Source organism: Musca autumnalis, unplaced genomic scaffold (genome assembly GCF_047663935.1).
Source record: "Musca autumnalis isolate F117 unplaced genomic scaffold, ASM4766393v1 scaffold_3, whole genome shotgun sequence".
NCBI lineage: Eukaryota > Metazoa > Arthropoda > Insecta > Diptera > Muscidae > Musca > Musca autumnalis.
In genome coordinates this window covers 205,336,265-205,360,604 of record NW_027411866.1, presented here as the reverse complement: position 1 = coordinate 205,360,604, position 24,340 = coordinate 205,336,265, and the positions used below count along the sequence as shown (strand labels likewise).

The 24,340-nt window shown below is 35.2% G+C and overlaps 1 protein-coding gene across 4 annotated transcripts in view; it reads left to right on the top strand.

Annotated features, from left to right (window-relative positions):
• Positions 1 to 24,340, top strand: part of Nmdar2 (glutamate ionotropic receptor NMDA type subunit 2) — a 545,795-nt gene that overhangs the window by 481,080 nt on the left and 40,375 nt on the right. For all 4 annotated transcript variants that reach the window (XM_073976408.1, XM_073976409.1, XM_073976410.1 and 1 more), the window contains 4 exons: positions 8,093 to 8,864; positions 15,815 to 15,965; positions 16,170 to 17,050; positions 17,155 to 17,307. In XM_073976408.1, coding sequence (XP_073832509.1) covers positions 8,093 to 8,864; positions 15,815 to 15,965; positions 16,170 to 17,050; positions 17,155 to 17,307 — 1,957 coding nt within the window. The remainder of the gene's footprint in view (positions 1 to 8,092; positions 8,865 to 15,814; positions 15,966 to 16,169; positions 17,051 to 17,154; positions 17,308 to 24,340) is intronic.

Here is a 24,340-nt window from a genome sequence, read left to right as displayed (position 1 = left end):
GTTGTAAAATTTCCAAAAGCAAAGCCTGACTATGAAAGTAGAAGATCCCGTCTTTACAATGATGCAAACTAGGTCGGCGTAGGTAACCAAATAACGGAGATATCGCAATAGTCGGTAATACATCCCATTTTTCTACTTTTTTGGAAATCACGCTACAGCTCGCAATTTTGATCGGATCGTCACGAAAATTTGAGGGTTAATGGGGGTCTCACAGATGAAGAAGCCTATTGATTTTGGTGATGGTCGGATAACACTGTGAACCGAAATTTTGGGGGGTGGAAAATTCCTATTGGAGATGAAAGCCCTTGGTGAGTATATACAGAACCCCGAAGGACAGATTCGCCGTGAGTCGAACTTTCGCGATATGGCGTGATGAATATTTTGCTGGAGACCCTAAAAGCCATCTGGAATCAGTGTTATATCTTTGTTCGCTGTTGTCTAAGCTTATATTTAAGATGACATGTCTTCAGTCAAATCAAATGAGGATTTTTTTCGTAGAACATTTCGACCTTCTAACTCGCTTCCTTCAATGTCCTTTTCGTCCTTTATTTCAAGAACCGCAATAAAAGTGGCTCAAGATGACATTTTTCAGCTTCGGAATATTCTACAAAAATGTCGCTCGGAAGATTTTAGGTACGGTTCCCAAAGACATAAAATCGATAAAATCTTGTTTAAGCGGTCGTTTTTCACTTATACCCGAATCTTGCTCAGACAGCCCTATATCTATTTATTTCAATATATTATTGTTAACCTAATGATGACCTAGAATTCTCGGAGTCATTAAAACAGTTGTATCTTGTTTTGCTAAGCACGTTAATTTCATTATTATTTGGAATAAAGATCCGGATATCCGAATTATGGAACCGGTTATTCTGATATTAAAACCGAATTTTTATCCGGTTTTTATGAACCGATTAACCGTATATGTATATCATTAGAAAGCTATTAAAATTGACAATCAGATATGACTAATATGCATTAGACGTTTTAAGCGGTTATGATGGTGGAACAAAAAAAACCGTATTTTGAACCGTTTCTTAACGTTTGTGAGGATACATTTCCGTGCGTGAAAAAATTATGATCATGACCTGGGGGGTGGAAAATTCTTTTTGGAGGTGAAAGCCGTTGGTGTGGACATACAGAACCCTGAAGGGCAGATCCGCCGTGAGTCGAACCTTTGTGTTATGGCGGGTTGAATTCTGGGATGGTGATCCATAATTACAAGTGTTAAAAGTTACGTAACTGAATTTCAAGTGGGTTTAGGGTTCTACTGGGACAATATGTGCTAAGTCAAATCGATTTAAGACGATTTCTGTAGAACATTTATTGTCTTACTCTTATCCTGCCTTGTTGTTTATGTCCTTTTTGTTGAAGAAGGTATAAAAATATACTTTAAAGAAAAGGAAAGGTACAATTTCGGGGTTAAAATATTAAAACAAAAAAATCCTCAGCCGATTTGGCTAGGGCATATCACGAAAATAATCTTACGCCGACATAGCACATATTGTCCCAGTAGAACCCTAAACCCACTTGAAATTCAGTTACGTAACTTTTAACATTTGTAATTATGGATCACCATCCCAGAATTCAACCCGCCATAACACAAAGGTTCGACTCACGGCGGATCTGCCCTTCAGAGTTCTGTATGTCCACACCAAGGGCTTTTACCTCCAAAAAGAATTTTCCACCCTCCAGGTCATGATCATAATTTTTTTCACGCACGGATATGTATCCTCACAAACGTTAAGAAACGGTTCAAAAATACGGTTTTTTTGTTCCACCATCATAACCGCTTAAAACGTCTAATGCATATTAGTCATATCTGATTGTCAATTTTAATAGCTTTCTAATGATATACATATACGGTTAATCGGTTCATAAAAACCGGATAAAAATTCGGTTTTAATATCAGAATAACCGGTTCCATAATTCGGATATCCGGATCTTTATTCCAAATAATAATGAAATTAACGTGCTTAGCAAAACAAGATACAACTGTTTTAATGACTCCGAGAATTCTAGGTCATCATTAGGTTAACAATAATATATTGAAATAAATAGATATAGGGCTGTCTGAGCAAGATTCGGGTATAAGTGAAAAACGACCGCTTAAACAAGATTTTATCGATTTTATGTCTTTGGGAACCGTACCTAAAATCTTCCGAGCGACATTTTTGTAGAATATTCCGAAGCTGAAAAATGTCATCTTGAGCCACTTTTATTGCGGTTCTTGAAATAAAGGACGAAAAGGACATTGAAGGAAGCGAGTTAGAAGGTCGAAATGTTCTACGAAAAAAATCCTCATTTGATTTGACTGAAGACATGTCATCTTAAATATAAGCTTAGACAACAGCGAACAAAGATATAACACTGATTCCAGATGGCTTTTAGGGTCTCCAGCAAAATATTCATCACGCCATATCGCGAAAGTTCGACTCACGGCGAATCTGTCCTTAGGGGTTCTGTATATACTCACCAAGGGCTTTCATCTCCAATAGGAATTTTGCACCCCCCAGACTTTGAGCTCCATTTTGTTGCACAGTGTAATATTCAGGGGTCGTAATAGGCAAAAAACTTATTTGCATAAAAAGACAACGTTTTTTCCAAAGCGAATGTCTCAGCTTCTATATGGGATATACCACAAGCAAATCCTGACAATGAAAGTAGAAAATATCACCTTTCTAATGATGTAAAGTAGGTTCTCGTAGGTGATCAAACAACGAAAATATCACAATAGTCGCAAATAAAACCCAAATTTTCATTTTTGCGATTTTAATAATAATGACGAATATCACAGCTTTGGTTGGGGACTTTCCATAACCAAAGCCTTACAATGATGCAAACTACGTCGGCGTAGGTGACCTACTAACGGCGATATCGCAATAGTCGGCAATACATCCCATTTTTCCATTTTTTTGGGAAATCACGCTACAGGTCGCAATTTTGATCGGATCGTCACGAAATTTCGAGGGTTAGTGGGGGTTTCACAGGAGAAGAAGCCTATTGATTTTGGTCATGGTCGGATAATATTTAGGGTTCGGAATGAGCAAAAAATTTATTTGGAGAAAAAGTCAACATTTTATTCCAAAGCAAATATCTCAGAGTCTATAAGGGGTATTCAAAAAGCAAAACCTGGCGATGAAAGTAGAAAATATCACCTTTACAACGATGGCTGTCGTAGGTGGTCAAACAACAGAGATATCGCAATAGTCGGTAGTGCATCCCATTTTCCGATTTTTTTGTAATCACGCTACAGGTCGCAATTTTGATCGGATCGTCACGAATTTTTTGGGAGGAAGATGCCTATTAAGCTTGGTGATGGTCGGACAATATTCAGGAGTCGGAATAAGCAAAAAGCTTTTGTGGAGAAAAGTCAACGTTTTTTTCTTATGCGAATATCTCCGCTTCTGGTAGCAGTATTCCAAAAGGAAAGCGCGCCAATGGAAGAAGAAAATATCTCCTTTATATTGATGCAAAATATGTTGGTTTAAGTGGGCAAACAACCGAGATATCGCAAAAGTCAGTAATATATCCAATTTTTACATTTTTTGTAATAACGCTACAGGTTGGAATTTTGATTGGATAGTCACGAAATTTTTGGGGTTGATGGGGGCCCCACAGAGAAAGAAACATATTGATTTTGGTGATAGTCGGATAATATTTAGGGGTCGGAAAAGGGAAAAAACGCATGTGGAGAGAAATTCAAAGTTTTATTCGTTGTGAATATATCGGTTTCTAGTAGGGGTATTTCAACGGCAAAGCCTGTCAGTAGAAGAAGAAAATATTACATGTACATTGGTGTAAAGTAGGTTGGCGAAGGTTGTCAAACAAGGGAGATACCACAATAGTTGGTAATGCATCCAATTCTTCCATTTTTGCAATCACGCTACAGGTCGCAATTTTCGGATGGTCACGAAATTTTGGTTGTTTATGGAGGTCCCAGAGAGAAAGAGGCATATTATGCTTGGTGGTAGTCGGATTATATTCCCTAAAAGAAATGTTTACCAGTGAACAGCTTATGCACAGCGGTAGTGGTGTAGGGTATCACATGGTCGGCCCCGTTCCGACTATAGCCTTTGCTCACTTGTTTGGAGTTATTGATTTCAATTAATTAACGGTATACAAATAACATTAATAGGTTTTTAGATAGATCTTCTTGTCAGAATAAGTCCTCGTGGTAAAAATGTGTCCAATTGATAACTTAATAAGGCGAAAATAAGACAAAACTTTTTTAATGGGACTGAAGTTAATGTGGGATATATGGATATGTACTTTAAAGAAAAAGAAATACTGAAAATCTTTGAAATAGAATCGAAAATGCCAAATAAGAGCTACTGTGGTTAAAAATTCTGGGATACATTAAAACGTAAACCTATATGGGTAATGTTCATTTGAAAGATTTTTTAGTTATTGCGTCAATTGCGTTGGAGAACTTGGTTAAAATCTTCAAAATACCAGGCGGGATTTGTGTATGGGGACTATACTGAACATGTTCTGATATGGTTAATTTCAATTCTAAACATCCAAAGACTAATATATTATACTCTGTTCCAAATTTCAAAGTTATATCTAAAATATTGTAAACTCTCTCAATTAACATTATATACATTGTATCAATATTTCATATAAAATCAACTAAAACCCCTTTAAAAGAGCTTTACGTAATGCTACACAACATTTTTTAATTTCATAATTTTTGGTCAAGTTGGGCCCCCCCGAAATTAAATCCTGCGTACGTCCCTGTCTGGTAGATATATTAGGATGTGTAAAATATGGACAAAATCGGTCACTCCCTTCAAGAGTTATCGTGCGCACAATTTGTCCGAACATTTTTGAGCTTTTGTGGGGGAGGTACCTGAAGCAGTGGACCGATAGGGCTTATCTTCGAATTTAAACTATGCTTGGGCAAAATATTACGAAGTTCAAATTTTGGACCGAATCGGCAGATCCGTTCGAGAGTTATCTTGCGCTCCATCCACTACACACGATGTTATAGGGGCTTTTTGCATCTTTCAGGCTATTTTCTCAGGAAGTATGGACTTGTCCCTGATTAAACTTGTACCGTCGTATGAGGGGATGTGAGTACAAGTTGTTGCAACAAAAATCAAAGCGATTTGAGAGCAGGTCCTAAACTGAACTTTTCCGAAATTTTGTGTGGGAGGTACCCGAAGGAGTGGGCCGATTGAGTCCATATTGGAACCTCATCTAAGTCTGGTTGAAATTTCACGATGTGCAAAGTATGCACCCAAATCGGTTGCTCCCTTCAAGAGTTATCGTGTGCACAAATTTTCCGAACTTTTGTTGGGGAGGTACCGGATGGAGTGGACCGATATAACCCATCTTCGAACTTAAACTATGTTTGGACTAAATATTACCAAAGCCAAATTTTGGACCGAATCGGTTGATCCGTTCGAGAGTTATCGTGCTCTCCAGCCAGACAAACAGACGGACGGACGGACATGGCTAAATCAACTCCAAATTGTCTGAAACACATTTCGTCCAAACGCACTTGGGGTCTGAAACCATTATTTCGATGAGGCACATTTTGCCCGTATGTAAGTGTATATACCCTCGTTAGCATAAATGCTGAGGGTATAAAAAATCCAATTGGACAACTGAACTGAAAATTTCTCTGTCATGATAGAGACAATCCCATGTAGCATGGGAGGAAATTGTGGTTAGACAGTAAGTCCGTTATCTAGCAGACACATTATTACAATTTGCATCAGGGGAAAGGTCAGTAGTTGTTTTTCCACATGTAGGCTACTTTGCCCTCCAGGAATTAAAATATGAACCAAAAATAAAATTTGGATATTTTTCATGCAAAAGTAATTGTCTATGTCACCCGCTAAATAATATCAGATCATTGTGCAAAATTATAGACATATTTTCTTCAACTTGGACTCTTACCTCGTGCAAAATTTCGTGACTATTGAGCTATAATTGCTACCTCTAGCGTGTTTATGATTACACTACAAACAAAAAAACTGGATATATTGGGCTGCAACTCTGTTGTCTGATCACGTACATCAACATAATTGACATCATGGAAACGTCAAGAGATCGTCTTTCAAATATAACTCACGAGGGAGGAATGTGTTTTTCAGTAAAAAAGATACAAGCTGTATATTAAAATTTTTCACAATTTTCACACAAAAGTAGTGGTCCATTTAACCCAATAAATATTATCTGATCGCCATCTCAAACTGCAAGCTTCTTCTTTGTCATATACTCTTACCTTATTTAAAATTTCAAGGCGATCGGGCTAAATATTTCACGATCATCACCAATAAAAATAGGGAACTATTCTGGTCTGAACCCGACCTCCATACAAAATTTCGTGACGATTGGTCCATAATTGCGGGCTGGAGTTTGATTACAATTTATAATGGACAGACGGACGTACGGACACACATCTCAAAATCGCTTTATCTCGTCGAGATATGAAGATTGGTATACCACATTGGGGGTCTACGTCGAATATTTCGCGGTGTTACATGAATGTTTCCCAAAACAAACTTATAATACCCTTTCCACATAGTGGTGTAGGGTATAAATACGTTACAACAACAACAAAGAATTTTGGGTATAGACGCACATGTTCCCAGATTGGAATGTACTACGATACTGTTGATGTGAAGTCTTTTAACTTGGTATTTCAGACTCTCAATTAGTAGAAAACCTACCCGTAGAAAATGGTCAATACATTTTGATATATTTCCAATTTGAAGGTGCCTCAAGGTTTTACGTCTTTTGACGCCCAAACCAAGTTTTATCATTCTTATGGTTGAAGGCTGGGCACATGTTAGCTCACTACCTTTAACAGGTATTAAAGGTAATTCCCCATGCCGAATATATTTTTTCACAAGAAGACGTGGTATCATGTGGCATGGACTACAGTATGCACTGCAGTTCATTAAATGTCCAGAAAGACCAACTTCACTTATAACAGAATCACTATGACGCTGTCTGTCTTTTATCAATTCCCATGTATCCACCAATCCCAAAATGTACCTCCATTTCACTACTGGCCATTCCACCAACTAAAAATATCACTTTACCCTTTGACATTTATTGTCATCTGTTTTGTCATTTGATTCTGAACAATCAAATTAAAATCCTGTACAAACCCTTAAATGGTGATATCGAACAACTTAATAATGTGTAAACGATACCGAAACATTAAGGTAGCTAACTGTGCAGAAGAAAGATGCGAAGAAATATACAGAAGACGACAAAGAGATAATTAAGGAAATTGTTGTAATCAATGGACAAATGAATGAAATCGAAAAGGGAAATGTAATACAATTCGGAAAATGCTTGACATGGGTTAGAAGGTTGATTGGCTGGCTGGTTGGTTGGTTGGTCGGTTGTGGCTGGGCGGCTAGGCGGCCATGCTAAGAGCTGTCATTTTGAGTCTAATTAAATTACAACTTGACTTGCGTTACATTTTTCATATTCTGCACGTTGTACGGAATACATTTATCTTAAGTATCAAATTAAACATTGAACGAGGTAGAGGGGGAAGTGGTAAAATAGGAGGAGGGGAGGGGGAGGGGGAGAGGAAAAGGACAAAATGAGATGAATGTGTCTGAGGAATATTGAAATAATTTACTGTTCATTTAACAAATTGCCTTACTTTTTTGGATTGTTTTTCTCCTTCTGCTGCTGCTCTACTTCCTGCTTCTCCTAAAGTCAACACCGTTGCTGCCGTTATTGTGATGATTGTAATTGTTGTTGTCTTTTTTGTTTTTCTGCTGCTGCTCCCTCATGGGCGTTCAAGTATACGACGCATATTGGATTGTAATTAAAATAAATGAACACGTATTAAGAGTACAAGAAAACTCTATTAATTATAGCACCCAAAAACGAACAACAAAAAGAACAAAATTGTAGACTGCCATTTTGACCACTACTTACCAGCTTCTTAACAAATTAATCATGTTCCGGCGTTTTTACTTTTCTATTTTCCATTAGCAGCCCCGAACAAAAATTGTGCACAAAATTAAATTTAACTAATTTTTCTTTTTTTTTCTATTTTCTCTTCTCATTTCCGGTTTCCTATTGCCTGCTACGTTTTGGACCTTCTTAGCAATTCTAAGCACACTATGCAAAGAATTCCTGCAATTCAATGTCTCTGCCATTTTATACATGATGAACAATGAACAATTTGGCCACAGCACCGCCTCGGCCCAGTATTTTCTACAATTGGCCGGCTATTTGGGTATACCGGTGATCTCATGGAATGCCGACAACTCAGGACTGGAACGACGTGCCTCGCAGTCAACACTTCAACTTCAGTTAGCTCCAAGTATAGAACATCAAAGTGCCGCTATGTTGAGCATATTAGAACGTTACAAATGGCACCAGTTTTCGGTGGTCACCTCGCAAATTGCTGGCCACGATGACTTTGTACAAGCCGTGCGAGAGCGAGTCGCTGAAATGCAAGACCATTTCAAATTTACCATCCTCAATGCGATCGTTGTAACGCGTACTAGTGACTTGATGGAACTTGTTAATAGCGAGGCAAGAGTTATGCTCCTCTATGCCACGCAAAGTGAAGCAATCACTATTCTTAGAGCTGCTGAAGAGCTGAAGTTAACCGGAGAAAATTATGTGTGGGTGGTTAGTCAATCGGTTATCGAAAAGAAGGATGCCCATGCCCAGTTTCCGGTGGGGATGTTGGGTGTACACTTTGATACGAGCAGTGCAGCTTTGATGAATGAAATATCGAATGCCATTAAAATCTATGGTTATGGTGTGGAGGCGTATGTCTCGGATCCAGCTAATCAGGGAAAGAAATTGAATACTCAGGCGCTGTCGTGCGAGGATGATGGAAGAGGTCGTTGGGACAATGGAGAATTGTAAGTATAAGTAGAGTAGATGAAATTTTCAGCCTCTTTTTAACTTGGGTATTAAAGTCAGTTCCCCAGTTGGCACAACAGGTACGTCAGTGGCCACTAGGAATATTATTTTAAGGCAGGTCAGTGGTCACTTGATATGAAGGAGGGACCAAAATGAGACTTTGCCATGTTAAAACCGGTCAGGGCGACCGATTCACGATTATTGCTCCGACGGTGCCTCAAAAAATATTATTTAAAAATAATGTGGTAGCTCAAAAAATATTCTTAAAAAAATCAACGATTTTTGTGGTGGCTCAGAAAATATTCTTCAAAAAAATCTACGATTTTTGTGGTGCATCAAAAACATCAAAAAATATTCTTTAAAAAATCCACGATTATTGTGGTGCCTCAAAAATAATCTTTAAAAAATCCACGATTATTGTGGTGCCTTAAAAAAATATTCTTTAAAAAATCCACGATTATTGTGTTGCCTCAAAAAATATTCTTTAAAAAATCCACGATTATTGTGTTGCCTCAAAAAATATTCTTTAAAAAATCCACGATTATTGTGGTACCTCAAAAAATATTCTTTAAAAAATCCACGATTATTGTGTTGCTTCAAAAAATATTCTTTAAAAAATCCACGATTATTGTGTTGCCTCAAAAAATATTCTTTAAAAAATCCACGATTATTGTGTTGCCTCAAAAAATATTCTTTAAAAAATCCACGATTATTGTGGTGCCTCAAAAAATATTCTTTAAAAAATCCACGATTATTGTGGTGCCTCAAAAATAATCTTTAAAAAATCCACAATTATTGTGGTGCCTTAAAAAAATATTCTTTAAAAACTCCACGATTATTGTGTTGCCTCAAAAAATATTCTTTAAAAAATCCACGATTATTGTGTTGCCTCAAAAAATATTCTTTAAAAAATCCACGATTATTGTGGTACCTCAAAAAATATTCTTTACAAAATCCGCGATTATTGTGGTGCCTTAAAAAATATTCTTTAAAAAATCCACGATTATTGTGGTGCCCCAAAAAATATTCTTTAAAAAATCCGCGATTATTATGGTGCCTTAAAAAATATTCTTTAAAAAATCCACGATTATTGTGGTGCCCCAAAAAATATTCTTTAAAAAATCCACGATTATTGTGGTACCTCAAAAAATATTATTTAAAAAATCCAAGATTATTGTGGTGCCTCAAAAAATATTCTTTAAAAAATCCAAGATTATTGTGATGCCTCAAAAAATATTCTTTAAAAAATCCACGATTATTGTGGTGTCTCAAAAAATATTCTTTAAAAAATCCACGATTATTGTGGTGCCTCAAAAAATATTCTCTAAAAAATCTACGATTATTATGGTGCCTCAAAAAATATTCTTTAAAAAATCCACGATTATTGTGGTGCCTCAAAAAATATTCTTTAAAAATCCACGATTATTATGGTGCCTCAAAAAATATTCTTTAAAAAATCCACGATTATTGTGGTGCCTCAAAAAATATTCTTTAAAAAATCCACGATTATTGTGGTGCCTCAAAAATTATTCTTTAAAAAATCCTCGATTATGTTGGTGCCTTACGTAATATTCTTTAAAAAATCCACGATTATTGTGGTGCCTCAAAAAATTATCTTTAAAAAATCCACGATTATTGTGGTGGCTCAAAAAATATTCTTTAAAAAATCCACGATTATTGTGGTGCCTCAAAAAATATTCTTTAAAAAATCCACGATTATTGTGGTGCCTCAAAAAATTATCTTTAAAAAATCCACAATTATTGTGGTGCCTCAAAAAATATTCTTAAAAAATCCACGATTACTGTGGTGCCTCAACAAATAATTTTTAAAAATCCACGATTACTGTGGATATTTTTAAAAAATCCACGATTATTGTGGTGCCTCAAAAAATTATCTTTAAAAATCCACGATTATTGTGGTGCCTCAAAAAATTATCTTTAAAAATCCACGATTATTGTGGTGCCTCAAAAAAGTATCTTTAAAAAATCCACGATTATTGTGGTGCCTCAAAAAAGTATCTTTAAAAAATCCACGATTATTGTGGTGCCTCAAAAAAGTATCTTTAAAAAATCCACGATTATTGTGGTGCCTCAAAAAATATTCTTTAAAAAATCCACGATTACTGTGGAGCCCCAAAAAATATTCTTTAAAAAATCCACGATTATTGTGGTGCCTCAAAAAAAATATTATTTTAAAAATCGCCGAATATTGTGGTGGCTCAAAAAATATTCTTTAAAAAATCCACGATTATTGTGGTGGCTCAAAAAATATTCTTTAAAAAATCCGCGATTATTGTGGTGGCTCAAAAAATATTCTTTAAAAAATCCAAGATTATTGTAGTGCCTCAAAAAATATTCTTTAAAAAATCCACGATTATTGTAGTGCCTCAAAAAATATTCTTTAAAAAATCCACGATTATTGTGGTGCCTCAAAAAATATTCTTTAAAAAAATCCACGATTACTGTGGTGCCTCAAAAAATATTCTTTAAAAAATCCACGATTATTGTGGTGCCTCAAAAAATATTCTTTAAAAAAATCCACGATTACTGTGGTGCCTCAAAAAATATTCTTTAAAAAATCCACGATTATTGTGGTGCCTCAAAAAATATTCTTTAAAAAATCCACGATTATTGTGGTGCCTCAAAAAATATTTATTAAAAAATCCACGATTATTGTGGTGCCTCAAAAAATATTCTTTAAAAAATCCACGATAATTGTGGTGCCTCAAAAAATATTCTTTAAAAAATCCACGATTATTGTGGTGCCTCAAAAAATATTCTTTAAAAAATCCACGATTATTGTGGTGCCTCAAAAAATATTCTTTAAAAAATCCACGATTATTGTGGTGCCTCAAAAAATATTCTTTAAAGAATCCACGATTATTGTGGTGCCTCAAAAAATATTCTTTAAAAAATCCACGATTATTGTGGTGCCTCAAAAAATATTCTTTAAAAAATCCACGATTCTTGTGGTGCCTCAAAAAATATTCTTTAAAAAATCCACGATTATTGTGGTGCCTCAAAAAATATTCTTTAAAAAATCCACGATTATTGTGGTGCCTCAAAAAATATTCTTTAAAAAATCCACGATTACTGTGGTGCCTCAAAAAATATTCTTTAAAAAATCCACGATTATTGTGGTGCCTCAAAAAATATTCTTTAAAAAATCCACGATTATTGTGGTGCCTCAAAAAATATTTATTAAAAAATCCACGATTATTGTGGTGCCTCAAAAAATATTCTTTAAAAAATCCACGATAATTGTGGTGCCTCAAAAAATATTCTTTAAAAAATCCACGATTATTGTGGTGCCTCAAAAAATATTCTTTAAAAAATCCACGATTATTGTGGTGCCTCAAAAAATATTCTTTAAAAAATCCACGATTATTGTGGTGCCTCAAAAAATATTCTTTAAAGAATCCACGATTATTGTGGTGCCTCAAAAAATATTCTTTAAAAAATCCACGATTATTGTGGTGCCTCAAAAAATATTCTTTAAAAAATGCACGATTCTTGTGGTGCCTCAAAAAATATTCTTTAAAAAATCCACGATTATTGTGGTGCCTCAAAAAATATTCTTTAAAAAATCCACGATTATTGTGGTGCCTCAAAAAATATTCTTTAAAAAATCCACGATTATTGTGGTGCCTCAAAAAATATTCTTTAAAAAATCCACGATTATTGTGGTGCCTCAAAAAATATTCTTTAAAAAATCCACGATTATTGTGGTGCCTCAAAAAATATTCTTTAAAAAATCCACGATTATTGTGGTGCCTCAAAAAATATTCTTTAAAAAATCCACGATTATTGTGGTGCCTCAAAAAATATTCTTTAAAAAATCCACGATTATTGTGGTGCCTCAAAAAATATTCTTTAAAAAATCCACGATTATTGTGGTGCCTCAAAAAATATTCTTTAAAAAATCCACGATTATTGTGGTGCCTCAAAAAATATTCTTTAAAAAATCCACGATTATTGTGGTGCCTCAAAAAATATTCTTTAAAAAATCCACGATTATTGTGGTGCCTCAAAAAATTTTCTTTAAAAAATCCAAGATTATTGCGGTGCCTCAAGAAATGTTCTTTAAAAAATCCAAGATTATTGCGGTGCCTCAAAACATATTCTTTAAAAAATCCACGATTATTGTGGTGCCTCAAAAAATATTCTTTAAAAAATCCACGATTATTGTGGTGCCTCAAAAAAATATTCTTTAAAAAATCCACGATTATTGTGGTGCCTCAAAAAATATTCTTTAAAAAATCTACAATTATTGTGGTGCCTCAAAAATATGCTTTAAAAAATCCACGATTATTGTGGTGCCTCAAAAAATATTCTTTAAAAAATCCACGATTATTGTGGTGCCTCAAAAAATATTCTTTAAAAAATCCACGATTATTGTGGAGCCTCAAAAAATATTCTTTAAAAAATCCACGATTATTGTGGTGCCTCAAAAAATATTCTTTTAAAAATCCACGATTATTGTGGTGCCTCAAAAAATATTATTTAAAAAATCCACGATTATTGTGGTGCCTCAAAAAATATTATTTAAAAAATCCACGATTATTGTGGTGCCTCAAAAAATTTTATTTAAAAAATCCACGATTATTGTGGTGCCTCAAAAAATATTATTTAAAAAATCCACGATTATTGTGGTGCCTCAAAAAATATTATTTAAAAAATCCACGATTATTGTGGTGCCTCAAAAAATATTATTTAAAAAATCCACGATTATTGTGGTGCCTCAAAAAATATTCTTTAAAAAATCCACGATTATTGTGGTGCCTCAAAAAATATTCTTTAAAAAATCCACGATTATTGTGGTGCCTCAAAAAATATTCTTTAAAAATCCACGATTATTGTGTTGCCTCAAAAAATATTCTTTAAAAATCCACGATTATTGTGTTGCCTCAAAAAATATTCTTTAAAAATCCACGATTATTGTGGTGCCTTAAAAAATATTCCTTAAAAAATCCACGATTATTGTGGTGCCTTAAAAAATATTCTTTAAAAAATCCACGATTATTGTGGTGCCTCAAAAAATATTCTTAAAATAATCGACGATTATTGTGGTGGCTCAAAAAATATTTTTTAAAAATCCACGATTGTTGTGTTGCCTCAAAAAATATTCTTTAAAAATCCACGATTATTGTGGTGCCTCAAAAAATATTCTTTAAAAATCCACGATTATTGTGGTGCCTTAAAAAATATTCCTTAAAAAATCCACGATTATTGTGGTGCCTTAAAAAATATTCTTTAAAAAATCCACGATTATTGTGGTGCCTCAAAAAATATTCTTAAAATAATCGACGATTATTGTGGTGGCTCAAAAAATATTTTTTAAAAATCCACGATTGTTGTGTTGCCTCAAAAAATATTCTTTAAAAATCCACGATTATTGTGTTGCATCAAAAAATATTCTTTAAAAATCCACGATTATTGTGGTGCCTTAAAAAATATTCCTTAAAAAATCCACGATTATTGTGGTGCCTTAAAAAATATTCTTTAAAAAATCCACGATTATTGTGGTGCCTCAAAAAATATTCTTAAAATAATCGACGATTATTGTGGTGGCTCAAAAAATATTTTTTAAAAATCCACGATTGTTGTGTTGCCTCAAAAAATATTCTTTAAAAATCCACGATTATTGTGTTGCCTCAAAAAATATTCTTTAAAAATCCACGATTATTGTGTTGCCTCAAAAAATATTCTTTAAAAATCCACGATTATTGTGTTGCCTCAAAAAATATTCTTTAAAAATCCACGATTATTGTGGTGCCTTAAAAAATATTCCTTAAAAAATCCACGATTATTGTGGTGCCTTAAAAAATATTCTTTAAAAAATCCACGATTATTGTGGTGTCTCAAAAAATATTCTTAAAATAATCGACGAATATTGTGATGGCTCAAAAAATATTTTTTAAAAATCCACGATTGTTGTGTTGACTCAAAAAATATTCTTTAAAAATCCACGATTATTGTGTTGCCTCAAAAAATATTCTTTAAAAATCCACGATTATTGTGGTGGCTCAAAAAATATTCTTAAAAAAATCCACGATTATTGTAGCGATTGTGCCTCAAAAAAGATTCTTTAAAAAATCCACGATTATTGTAGCGATTGTGCCTCAAAAAATATTCTTTAAAAAATCCACGATTATTGTAGCGATGGTGCCTCAAAAAATTTTCTTTAAGAAGCCACTACTATTTATTTCGAAACTGTTTTAATTGAAATGATAAGTGACTTGGGTAATTACGAATAGAATATTCGTTTTAAGGTTTGTGCCTTTGATAACTACGCTAACGCTTTTGCATGCATACCCATATTCAATCTAGTGACATCTGACGGAAATCATAAGAGACTGTTGAGATAAGTCGGCTATTATATTTAAATGATACATGACTTGGATAATGACAAAAACAAATTAGCGTTTAAAGGCTTGTGCCATGGTAGTGTAACAACGCCTTTGCATATATACCCATATTTATCCTACTACAAATTATCCGGGCAAAATGTCCATAATAAATATAATATTACCCTAATTTACAATGGTCATTTGCCAAGACCCTTAGTATTTAACCTTCGCCAATACAACCAGACGATTTAAATGAAGCAGGTGAGAAATACTAATGTTACCAAAAATCTTCATGGTAGTGAAATGAATGGGCCAGGAGTTAAGCATCCCACTTATGTCCTTAATCAACACATACTCGTTAGCATAGTTAATTTACCCACTATGTATTGTGATTGTTGGCCCATGCTGGAAAGATTTATGTCCCATAGGGAAAAAGGGACTTATACATGACTTTGATACGTTAAGGTCGTAGGAATGAACGGTGGATTTGAAAAAAAAATCGATATAATTGTTATATGTCATAAAACGAATTCTCCATTTTCGAAAATAATTATTTCTTCATCACTTCAAATTGTTTTCCATTTTTTTTTTATTTTCAGATTCTTTAAATACCTGCGTAATGTCTCCATAGAAGGCGATTTAAATAAGCCGAATATTGAATTCACAGCAGATGGTGATCTGAAATCGGCAGAATTGAAAATTATGAATCTCAGACCAAGTGCAAATAACAAAAATTTAGTGTGGGAAGAGGTAAGTTTATTAATTTCAAACGAAAAAAATTCCACTACATTTATTTTGTGGGTCCCAAGTGGCATACTATGTTTTATTTATTTTGATTTTTTATATATACTAAATAAATAAATAAAAAAAAACCCTACGACAATGCCAGCAAGAAGTCTATTAATCAACCACAACTTATCATCGATTTTCGTATTTCTTTTCCTTTTTTTGCAGATTGGTGTTTGGAAATCATGGGAAGCACAAAAACTCGACATTCGTGATATCGCCTGGCCGGGTAATTCGCATGCTCCACCCCAGGGTGTACCGGAAAAATTCCATTTAAAAATAACATTTCTTGAAGAAGCACCCTATATCAATTTATCACCCGCCGACCCGGTTAGCGGCAAGTGTCTCATGGATCGTGGCGTTCTATGCCGTGTGGCCGCTGATCATGAAATGGCCGACATCGATGTGGGCCAAGCTCATCGCAACGAGTCATTCTATCAGTGCTGCAGCGGTTTCTGTATCGATCTACTTGAGAAATTTGCCGAAGAACTGGGTTTTACATACGAACTTGTACGGGTCGAAGATGGTAAATGGGGTACTCTTGAGAATGGTAAATGGAATGGTGTCATTGCTGATCTGGTTAATCGTAAAACCGATATGGTTCTAACATCACTCATGATCAATACGGAACGTGAGGCGGTGGTAGACTTCAGTGAGCCCTTTATGGAGACTGGAATTGCTATAGTGGTGGCCAAACGTACGGGTATTATATCGCCAACAGCTTTTTTAGAACCTTTTGATACGGCCTCATGGATGCTGGTGGGCATTGTTGCCATACAAGCGGCCACATTCATGATTTTCCTCTTCGAATGGCTCTCACCAAGTGGCTATGATATGAAATTGTATTTGCAAAATACCAACGTTACACCCTATAGATTTTCGCTGTTCCGAACGTATTGGTTGGTGTGGGCGGTGCTGTTTCAGGCAGCCGTACATGTAGATTCACCGCGTGGTTTTACATCGAGATTTATGACAAATGTATGGGCTTTATTTGCTGTGGTATTTTTGGCCATATACACTGCCAACTTGGCTGCCTTCATGATAACGAGGTAAAAAATATTCGTTCTATTGTTTTCTTTTGGTTGAACAATGGAGGAATATACTCCACATATGGGTTTACTAAATGTGTTTTTTATTTTTTTTCTTACTACAGAGAAGAGTTCCATGAGTTTACCGGCTTAAACGACAGCCGTTTGGTTCATCCATATTCACACAAACCTTCGTTCAAATATGGCACAATTCCCTATAGCCACACAGACTCCACCATCAATAAATACTATAAGGAAATGCACTACTACATGAGACAGTAAGTTTGTCACATTTCTTTCTTTATTCTTACACATAAATATATATTCAACTTTTGAAATGAAGTTACTGAGTAAGGAACATAAACAAGCGTTTTGTAACAAAAGGGAAAGAGAAATGTTCAAAGAGATAAAATATTTCAAGTGAAAAGTTGTGGAAACTACATAAATTGTTAAAATCCTTACACAGAGATAAGAACTAATATATATTTTTTAAAGAAAAAAAGGGTTTCAATAAAAATTACAGACCAGCAACATGCTTTTTTAGGGTGGAATTTTCGGTGACATCTTTTTTAAAAAAACACGACAGATCGAAGAATGGATTTTAAGTAAGCATTTTATCACATGCAGAAGTGTGGACTTTTTTTCAATAACATGTTTGTAACGACCATAACAGCGTGGATTTCAGTAATATTTTTCCAACGTTCATCGTATTATGGATTTTTTACAAACATTTTTTGTGTGTTAATAGTTAGATCGAAGCAAAAATTTCTCAAATTTCTTATGACCAACGGAAATCGGAGCGGGGATTTTTAAATTATTTTCCATCCAACTGTACTAACGTATTTGCATGCGTTAACATATTTATCTTACTGATAAAATCACTGTCTATGGTATGGTAAATATGTATATGTATTCAGATATAAGGTTCACATGTTCGATATTAATCTAACGACCTCTGACGAAAATTACAAGAAACTGATTTAATTTATATAGGTTGGCTACAACTGTTCAGTGATTCGTGATTTGGGTAGAGACGAATATAATTTTCCGTTTTAAAGGTTGTGCCTTGGATAAATATTAGCCAACGTAGTGTAACAACGCTTTTGCATGCGTCCACATATTCACTCTAATAACCTCTAACGGAAATCATAAGAAACTGTTTTAATATAGAATAGTCCGGTCAAAATAGACATGCGTATAAGGGGGAAATAGCAAAAATTCCCACAAAGCTGAATTTTGGTGGAGAGCTAGGGTTGACCATTAGCAGCAACGTCCTAAAAGTCCCCATCGATCCCATGTGTGCAAAACAAGTTATTCGGGGTCAAAGGTCATTTTTGGAGGCATTATTCAGTTTTTTTTAATTTTTCTCAAAAACGGTAATACTTAGCAAAAGCCCGCTAAAGTAAAAGTTGTAGATTCAATAATTGTCTACAAGATTGGTCCTTATGATTCTCAAAAAAGACTTACCATTTTCGAAATATCTCGATCTAAAGGTCAAATAAAAAATTAGTCGCGTGAGTACATTATGAGGCGAACCGGTTAAAGTAACGACACTATGTGTTAGATACTTCCGTAAGCGTTCAAACGATATCCACTTTGCAGTAATCGGTTCAGTTGAACCGGGTCTAACCCGGTTTTTAAATTTGGCCTTTCGGGTCTAATAACCAGCGAACCGGATCCGCAACCATTGAAAATTATACATTTCCGTAATCAGCGCAACAAACCCTACCTTCGGACAAAACTTGAAAAAAATCGAAGAGTTTTCGTTGGGGTCGTTCCCGTTTTTTTAGAAATTTTTTTTAGAAGATAGCTATAACTTCGCTCTTCAAGAAAATATATATATTTTTGGGGGACAGACCCGATTACTTCGCTTATTTTAGCCGGTTCGTATGAATATGTGCACATTTCCCTTATAAGTGCATAAAAATCATGTGTTTTTTAGAACAGCTATATCTCAAGAATGGTTCCTTCTAAGAAAAAAATTGTAAGGGTCAAACTTGTAGATAATTTTTCTGTCTACAATATTTACTTTAGTCAATTTTTGATTAGATGAACCGTTTTCAAAAAATAAATCCGAAAACCTAAAAACACTTAAATTTTGACCTTTGACCCCGAATAATTTTTTTTTGCACACATGGGATCGATGGGGACTTTTAGGATGTTGCTTCTAATGGCAAACCCTAGCTCTCCACCAAAATTCAGGTTTGTGGGAATTTTTGCTATTTCAATGTCTATTTTGACCGGACTAAGAAAGGTAGGTTGGCTATTATCGTTAAACAATGCGTGACTTGTATAAAGACTAATATAAATATCCGTTTTAGGGCATTTAAGGCCATGCCATATTTTAGTCACAATTAAAATGATGATTGTACAGTGCAGTACGCATTTGCATGCGTTAACATATTTACCCTACTATAAAATCACAAAGGTTTGTGTATACTATATCGAGCTAATAAGCTCGCATAAAACTTATGAGAATATTTTTATACCCTCCACCATAGTATGGAGGGTATATTAAGTTTGTAACACATCGAACTAATCATTTGCGACTATATAAAGTATATATATTTTTGATCAGGATAAAATTCTGAGACGATCTAGCCATGTCCATCTGTCCGTCTGTTGTAATCAGTCTAGCGTTCGCAATAATTGAGCTAGAGCGCTATATTTTGCACCCGAGTGTCTTTTGCCATAGGCAGGTGAAGTTCGAAGATGGGCTATATCGGACCACTTTTTGGTATAGCCCCCATATAAGGGTACCTCCTGATTTTCGGTATTTTGGGGATTTTAGCCACATTGTTTGACCGAACTACCTGTAATTTCACGTTTGGTGTTCCCAGTGGTCACAAAATATCTCCACTGAAAACCGTCAAGATAGGTCCATGTTTCGGTATAGCCCCCATATAAGGTACCTCCCGATTTTCTATATTTTGAAGATTTTAGCAACCATTTTTAACCAAACTACTTGTAATTTGACAGTTGAGGTTAGTGATCACAAAACATATCCACTAAAAACTGTCAACATAGGTCCATGGTTTGGTATTTTAGTTACAATTTCTGACCTAAGACTCTACAATGCGACGTTTGAGGTTCCTAGTGTTCACAAAACTTCTGCAGAATATTTTATAGTGGAGGGTATAAAAAGTTCGGCACGGCCGAACTTAACGCTTTTTTACTTGTTTTAATTTAGATAGGTTGACTACTATTGTATGATAGTGACGAACATAATTTTTGGTTTTAAGGTTTGTGCCCAGGATAACTATCAGCCGTCGTAGTGTAGCAACGCCTTTCCATGCATACTTACATTAAATATAATGACCTCTGCCGGAAATCCTAAGAAACTCTTTTAATTTAGATATACTGATTCCTATAGTTAAACGATTTGTGACCAAAGTACCCAGCAAAATGTTCGATGCCAAATATGCCATATCGCATGTCATCTGTTAAGCATCTTCAGCGATGAATTTTATATGAGCGTGGACCCCAAAATATGCTATTCATTTTTGTATCCAAAGCATGCCATTTACACCAATGCTTTGGCATGTCATTTCCACCAATGATTTGGCTGTCATTTTCACCAACCCTTTGCAATGACATTATCACTACGACGACAATCAAGCCTATTGTAAATAATATATTTAGAAAAATGTGTATAAATAAAAACACAAAATGCATCTCTATTGGATCGATGGAATGGGTTCAAATGCTGATGAAAAGATCGGATATATCACGACTTCCTTTGCATGGGTTCAAATGCTGATGAAATGATCGGAATTTTACGACTTCCTTTGCATTGGTTCAAATGCTAATGAAAAGATCGGATCTTTCACGACTTCGTTTGAACCAATGCAAAAGATGCCATGAAATCACGTCATCGCATGGAACCCCTTCCTTCAAATGACAAACTGACAACCAGATGGACCATAGACCTACGAAAAAAATCGACTGAAGTTTTGCAACATTGGTAAGAAGATATTAAGGGAGGACAATATACCTTAGCCACCTAACATTTTTTAAGTCCTTCGAGATTGACCGGACGATAAGAAGAGTAAAACAGCACATAACATATCTTCCAGCCCTAAAATAGGTAACTTATAACGATCATTACCGTTGAGAACTGCATATCGGTGTTTCGATAAAATAAATACATAAATAGAAATATTTACCATGTCCCATACATAAATCATGAATTGGATAAAACCGAAGTTCATTTGGTTTAATTCCATCATGGATAAAAGTACGAAGTGAACCTCACATTTTGGTTAAGAACATATACGTTTCGTGTCTGTATTATAATTCTATTAGCCCATGACGAAAATCTTCAGAAAGTATGTCAATTGATTGGCAACGCTAACATTAGATTGGAATCGTTGTAAGATGCATGCCTTGGGTATAGTAAATATGTATGGTTTCCGTTTAAGGGTTGTGGCTTTGATACAATGATTGAAGTGTAATATTGCTTTTGCGTGCGCACACATATTTCTCTTACTATGGGTATCCCCATCTGAATACTGAAACTACTGGATGCGACATAAATCGAGTACCTCACCTCTCATAAGAACTAATGACTATTAAAAATGTACGATTCTCGACCAAAAAAGATAAATATATATAGCACTACATCTCCACACACCGGCGCTTCTCCTACAGAAAACCACACTTCACTCTTATAAAATCCATCTAGTCTATAACGCGAGTAATCAATTTATAGCGTGGAATACAGTCAATTCAGAGACAGAATTAGAATACCTAGAATATAAGAATTCAAAACAAGAATTAGAATACCTCTCAAATTGGTAACACCGACTTCAGATTTGAAACTTATGGTGTGTGTCTAGAATAACGATGCGTTTACTCCATCGTCCTCTAGCTGCAATTCAAACTGTTTGTAGTGTAATAACTACCAACTACTAATTAACTTAAGGTATATGTCTGGTTAACTCTACCGCCATCTAGCCCCAATTCAGATTCTTTTTATATTAATGAATTTTGGCATGCCTGAACATATTTAACTTACTGATATAACTAAAGAAAATGATGGGCCAGGACAGAATCGTTATGGTAATGAGCAGGATGACTAAAAATTTGAGTATATTACCAAAGCATTTAACCTTCGAAGGCACTCCATATATGCGAATGTGTAGTAATATTGTACTTGTCTTCAGAAACAATAATTCTTGAGGTTTCATAACCTCTGAATCATGCGATGTTCGGGTAACGGAAAGGATGTTAGAAGTGTAACTAAATTTATCAAAAGAGGCGCGACCAGCAAATTAGCGTGATGAGCTGCGTCGAGCAAATCCAGAAACCTCAAAATCAGGCAAGGCATAATAGAAGTTAATAGAATGGTCGGTGAAGACAACCGATATGAGTGTACATATTACACTGTGAACACAAATTTTGGGTCACGGAAAATTCCTCTAGGGGAAGAAAGGCCCCGAAGGACAGATCCGCAGTGACTCGAAATTCCGAGTCATGACGTGATGAAGTTTCTGCTGAAGACCCGGAAAGGTATCTGAAATTAGCGTTATATCTTTGTTAACTGTTGTTTTAGCTTATTTATGAGAAGACATGACTTCAGTCAAATCGAATGAGGATTATTTTCGTAGAGCACTTCGACCTTCTAATCGGTTCCTTCAATGTCCTTTTAGTCATTTATTTTAAGAGCCGCTATAGAAGTACCATAAGATGACGTTTTTCAGCTTCGAAATGTTCTGCAAAAATGTCCCTCAGAAAATTTGTCATCTAACAAATAAGGTAAAGCAACAGTGAAGAAAGATATAAAGCTAAATCCTGATGGCTTATAGGGTCTCCAGCACGCCATAACGCGGAAGTTCGACTCACGGGGGATCTGTCCTTCGGGGCCTTTCTTCCCCAAGAGGAATTTTCGGTGCCCCAGACTTTCAACTCAATTTTGTTGCACAGTGTTATCTGAAGCATTGCAACAGTAGAGCAGCAATAAGTGAATTGTGAGCAACGGTTAAGTAACTATTGAATCCTGGAAAGAAGGAAGATAGAACCTCAATTACCCTTGGCTACCCAAGAGCTACGATTTTTGCGGAGCATTCCAGGAGTGACAGCGCGAAGAGAAGAGTACTAGCTGAATGAGATAACTCTAACCAAAGCTTGTAAACTCTTGCTAGCCACCCAGATCGTTCCCGAAGTCTTAATAATGGTCGGAGCGGTCCACTACTTGAGTCAGGCAAGGAGCAGATAATATAAGACAATGTTGGTGGCACTCAACATACATATCACAAGATTTTTATACTCCGTTTCGTTGAATGTACGTGGAAGTGAAACAGGGAATTCCCCAAGATGGAGTAATATCTCCGAAACTGTTTAAGCTATACTTTTCCTCTCTGTACTATCTCGATGTCGGGTAACTTCCCTAATGTCATTTGTAAAAGGTTGAACTCCTCATTGATCGATCTTACCACATTTTTTCGTTTTTTATGTCGTTCGCGCATGCCACAGCTATCTGCGACAAGCTGAGATGTAGTAACAAGCTCCTCATAGCCCAAGACGGCAGCACTTGATGCGCACACAAAGAAACCTTGTTGACCACATATAAAGTGGTAGGTCGGTCTGTGATAAACAATGCGGCGCCAGTGTGGTTCTCGAATATAAGTGCAACGCGATGGAATAGTATTCAGAACGCCTCGTGGATGCCAATATTCTTCAAGTACGGCAACACAATGGCATGTTCTCGTTGCGATACTTGGTCGGGTGTTATCGGGAGTCATCCTAATAACCAAATGGTGGATAGGACCTCTCACCCAGGCATGTCGGGAGGGATGTTCATGATCTCGAGAGAGAGAGAAATAGAGATCGAACGTTACAAGATAGAACCCTTAGTTGAGCAATCCTAACCAGAGAGACATTTTTAAGGAAATCTTGTGCAAACAATTTGAGCTTAGGATTTTTTGAAAGTGCAGACCCAAACGACAAAAATTCCTAGTTGGGTTTTGTTGTGTCAAATACAGTTTGGATTTTATGGCCCCAACTAAACATGATTAAATGTTTGCTTTTTAAAGAAAGTCTGGCCTATATCTCTGAAACCTACGTGAACCTTCATCTGACCTCTGAAGCAAATTTGTAGATAAGAGTAAGAATAAAATATTTATAGAAATAACGAACTCGAAAAACTACATTTATTGTCTCAAATTTTATAAAATATGGAAAATTTTCATAATTTGTATAGATTTTGAACCATTTCTCCAAATTCGTTAATTTTTTCTTAATGTTTTCTTTTGGAATAATATTCGGAACATCTCATTGTTGCAAAATGCCTCTATCACGTTGTTTTCAGTG